This window comes from Prionailurus bengalensis, chromosome E1 (assembly GCF_016509475.1).
Source record: "Prionailurus bengalensis isolate Pbe53 chromosome E1, Fcat_Pben_1.1_paternal_pri, whole genome shotgun sequence".
NCBI lineage: Eukaryota > Metazoa > Chordata > Mammalia > Carnivora > Felidae > Prionailurus > Prionailurus bengalensis.
In genome coordinates this window covers 41,884,873-41,888,994 of record NC_057347.1, presented here as the reverse complement: position 1 = coordinate 41,888,994, position 4,122 = coordinate 41,884,873, and the positions used below count along the sequence as shown (strand labels likewise).

Here is a 4,122-nt window from a genome sequence, read left to right as displayed (position 1 = left end):
TGAGCCCTGTGGTTGATCATTCCAGGTAGTGAGCCTTTCCGCCCCGCGGCCGAGAGGGCCCTGCCCCAGCCCTTTCCTCTTGTTTGCATCCTGGGTTCCCTCCTCTCTCAGAGCTTCAGTTTCCTCATCTGTAAAAACGGGGATAAACTCAGCTCCTTGTGTCGTCGCGCTGAAATCCTGTTCTGCCCAGTGCACAGTAGGTGCCTGATAAACAGTGGGCCCTTCCTCTTTCTTTCAAAGGCCCTGGGTGAGGATCTCGGCCTCAGACCCCGGTGGAGACGGCAACGGGCTGGGGAGAGTGGCACGTGCATGGGCATCACTCAACCTGAGAAGACAGCAGAGCCTGGGTAACACCTGGATGGGGAAGGGGTGAACTCCTTTGGAGAGGATCTCTGTGCCAGGCCTGCTCGGGCCGGGGGGGGGGTGGTGTCTGTGTGTGTCAGGCTGGATGTGCAGGTGTCAGACTCAGCTGCTTCTGGGGGAGGACTGGCCTCTGCCTCCTCTCAACTCTTCCCAACTCTTTCACAGAGAAGGGACATGGTGGGGTGTCCAGAGAGGCCTCTCCTCCAGGATCATAAAGGTCAAGAGTCATGGTCATGGCTCCTACCCCACCTCCAGTAGAAAGAGGCTTTCCCCACAGATCCTGCCACTCCTCAGCCCCTCTCCAAGGTGTTGCTGAGCGAGGTTGCCTTTTCCACGGAATGGTCACAGGTCCCACTGGCTGGAGGTCAAGGGTCCGGTCTGTGTCCCTTATTCCCACCCATGGGCAGGCTAGGGAAGATACAATCTCATCCCTGGCCTTAGGGGCTGCCCCAGGAGTCTAGATACAAACGCTTCACCTCCTCAGGAGGCTACACCTGCTGTTGGGGGGCTGTGGGGTGAAGATGGGGCTCAGGCTCTGTCCAGAGTCTGAGTTTGAGCCTGGTGACTGCCCCCTCATCTCCTACAAGGTGGAGACATCACGCACTGTCTGGGTGGAAGCTCAGCGGTCTGGCAGGGGTGGAGGCAAGGAGGAGGAAGGGCCCTCCCCACGCCTCGAGCTCCCCCCCTCCTCGGACTCCCCCTCCCTTCCCAGGCCGGGGATATAAGCCCCGCAGGGAAAGCGCTGAGCAGAGGAGGAGGCCACAGCCCGACCTGCAGCAGTCCAGCCCTTGGGACTCCTCTCGCCTTCCACCTGCTCATCTCCGCTTCCAGAACTGTCGCCGTGAGTGGCCCGGGACCAGGAATGGCCTGTTGCCGGGGAACCCGGGCTATTTTGTGGGGAAACTGAGGCTGGGATGGTGGAAACTGGGGCTGAGTGGCCAGCATAGCCCTTTATCTCTAGCACGGGCGGGGGTTGGGGAGGCCGGCAGGGCTTATGCCTCCCTGACAGGGAAACTGAGGCACAGACGGGGCAGTGCCGCAGAACACACGGCGAGCCAGCAGCTGAGCCTCGGTCCGTTGGCGGTCCTGCACAGGCCGGGAAACGTGGGCCCCGACGGCAGGCCGCCTCCCGCCGTCGGGTGTCGAGGCGGGGGATGGCCCACGACCCACTGCGCCCTCTCCAGATGGTGACCGTGCGCCGGCCGTGGCCCGCCGTGGCCACAGTGCTGCTGGCCCTGCTCGCCTGCCTGGGGGCGCTGGTCCACGCCTACCCCGCCAAACCCGAGGCTCCCGGCGAAGACGCGTCGCCGGAGGAGCTGAGCCGCTACTACGCGTCGCTGCGCCACTACCTCAACCTGGTCACTCGGCAGCGGTGAGCGCGTGCGCGGGCCTCGGAGCCGGGTCCCTGGGGCTCCCGGGGCTCCCGCCCCCGCCTCCGCCTCCCCCTCCGCCCGGGGGCGTGCCCGCGCCTGACCCCGCCCCCTCCGATCCCCGCCCCCAGGTACGGGAAACGAGACAGCCCGGAAGCGGTCCTCTCGAAACTGCTCTTCCCCGACGGCGAGGACCGCCAGGTCAAGTCACGGTAAAAGCCCCCCCCCACCCCCCCGGGCATCCGTCTTGTCCCCTAGTGCTCGGTCTGGGATGTGCGGCCCCACGGAGCCCCCACCCTGGCCCCACCACCTGGCGTTCTCACGCCTGGATCCGAGGCCCGGCTCTGGGCGATTCCTTTCCTTTTCGTCCTACAGGCCAGAAGGCGCGTACATGTGGTGACGACCCCAAGGCCTCCTGGGAGACACGCCGACTGCACCGACCTCGTTTGCATGTGTGCTCCTGACCCCGGAACCTGGGTTCCTCTCGCTGCCTACTGTGCCTGGGAGGGGGTGGGGGTGCTGGATGGGGTCTTCATCCCATTTCTCCGTGCCCCCGGCCCCTGGGCTGGAGGGCTGTGTGTGGTCTTTCCCTGGTCCCCAAATAAAGAGCAAATTTCACTGAAACGGAATGTGTGCGTATTTCCTTTCCCTTCTCCTTCGTGGAGGTGGCATCCGGGGTGGGGGGGGAGGGGAGGGTGGAAGGATTGGAGAAGACTGGGCGCCCCAGACAAAAGACTTCCCAGGACAGGGCTGGGAGCTCCCCTGGGCTCTGAGCTAAGAGAAGACACTGTGGCCCAAGCAAGGGGCCTCGGTGGCACTCTCCTGTTGGGTTGGAAGTGGGGCAGGTTGAAAGTTCCTGACAAGGGGCAGGGAGGAGCCGGAAGGAGAGCTGGGACAGGATGGGGGGCTGGGGTGGAAGGGAGCCGGCGAGGCAGCCTAGGAGAGTGGCTGGGAGCAGAGATGGGATCCAAGATGGGACTGTGGAGGAAGTCATGGGGCAGGGGGCGGGGTTGAGGTGGGTGTATGTGTGCCAGGGGGAGGGGTCATTTCTCACATCTCCCATTCCCTGGGCAGGAGGGGCAGTGGGAGTGTGGAGGGTGCCCTTCCCTTAGCAGTGCCCTCCCCCACGTTGCTGAATTCCCACTCCATGGCTAAGTCACTAACTGTGCTTTCCTAGTGACAAGGCTATGGGGACACCCTCCAGTGCTGCCCCCCACCCCGCCCTTCTCTAGACTGGACCCTGAAGGCTGAAGGTGCTTGGGACATCTGAACTGGAGTCTGACCCAAGTCCCTGACCACTCTGTATGGATGACAGAAGAATCCCAGAGCTTGCCTGCAGGCTGATCTTCCCTGATAGCCTTCCTTCCCAGCCCCTTTCGTCCAGGAAGCCTTCCTGATTGTCCCTGATCTGCACACTTCCCTCTGAGGCAGCCCAGCTCTCATGGCCGCTGCTCTGTTCTGTCCATGTTGCTGTGCCCGGTCTCCCTGCTAAGTCTGAGGAACCCCTGAAGGACAGGCTTATGTCTGCCCGCTCAAACACAGCCTCCTCCATCTGTGGGTTCTCACCTGGGCCTCTGGGGCAGCAGGACACGGACAAGCCCAAGGCAGGGAGCTGGGGGTGGGGGGGTGGCGGAGCATTGGATCGAAGCCCAAACCCCAGACCCAGAGAGGGTCAGAAGGTCGGGAAGGCTGCGTGCGTCACTTCGGAGGTAGGGGTCTCGCAGGACTATTTGCACTTAGGTGGCTATGGGAGGAGAGAAGATCCTAGGGGGCCGGGGCTCTGACTCTCTCCTCTTCTGTGCTGCTGCCTCGAGTGGAGCCGGAAGGGTGAAGTGAAGGCAGGCCCGGGGCCTGGTGCACATCGCAAGCGATGCGGACTCAGATGCTCCAAGCCTTTGTCCAGGCCACTGTCCTGCCTGCAAGGAAAGGTCTGGAAATCAGCTTCAGGGTAGTATTCACCTCCTCCCAGAAGCCTCTCCTGATTTCTCGGGGGTAGAGTTAGCGTCTCTGGTTCCGTCTCCCTACTGCCCTGCCACTAGCCGCTAGCCGCTTCCCGTGTCATTTTGCCCCCCTCTTCTCTCCTCCCATCCCACTCCCTCCGCACCAGGAGAGGAGGGGTGGGAACACAGAACGGCTGCCAGGAGCTTTGGTTCATTCTGTGTTGTCAGAGGAGTGGGACAGTGCGTGCCTGCGTCGGTGTCCACGGTCGCCTGGCTGGCGGCCTGCCTGGGAGAACTTCGGTCAGTTTGAGGCTGAGGGAAGAGACCCCTGCTGTGAATTATGTGCGACCACAGACCGTTTCAGTTTGACCCGTCTGGTTGACCGCCGGTGACAGGGGTGCACCTGTTCCCTTGGAGTATTGAACCGGTGGATTAACCAGACCCCACCC

The 4,122-nt window shown here is 62.9% G+C and overlaps 1 protein-coding gene across 1 annotated transcript; it reads left to right on the top strand.

Annotated features, from left to right (window-relative positions):
- Positions 1-440: 440 nt before the first annotated feature.
- Positions 441-2,357, top strand: PYY (peptide YY). Its single transcript, XM_043582694.1, has 4 exons — positions 441-1,204; positions 1,548-1,735; positions 1,865-1,945; positions 2,109-2,357. The coding sequence occupies exons 2-4, from the start codon at positions 1,548-1,550 to the stop codon at positions 2,131-2,133; spliced, it is 294 nt and encodes a 97-aa protein (XP_043438629.1). The 5' UTR covers positions 441-1,204; the 3' UTR covers positions 2,134-2,357.
- The last annotated feature ends 1,765 nt before the right edge of the window (positions 2,358-4,122 follow it).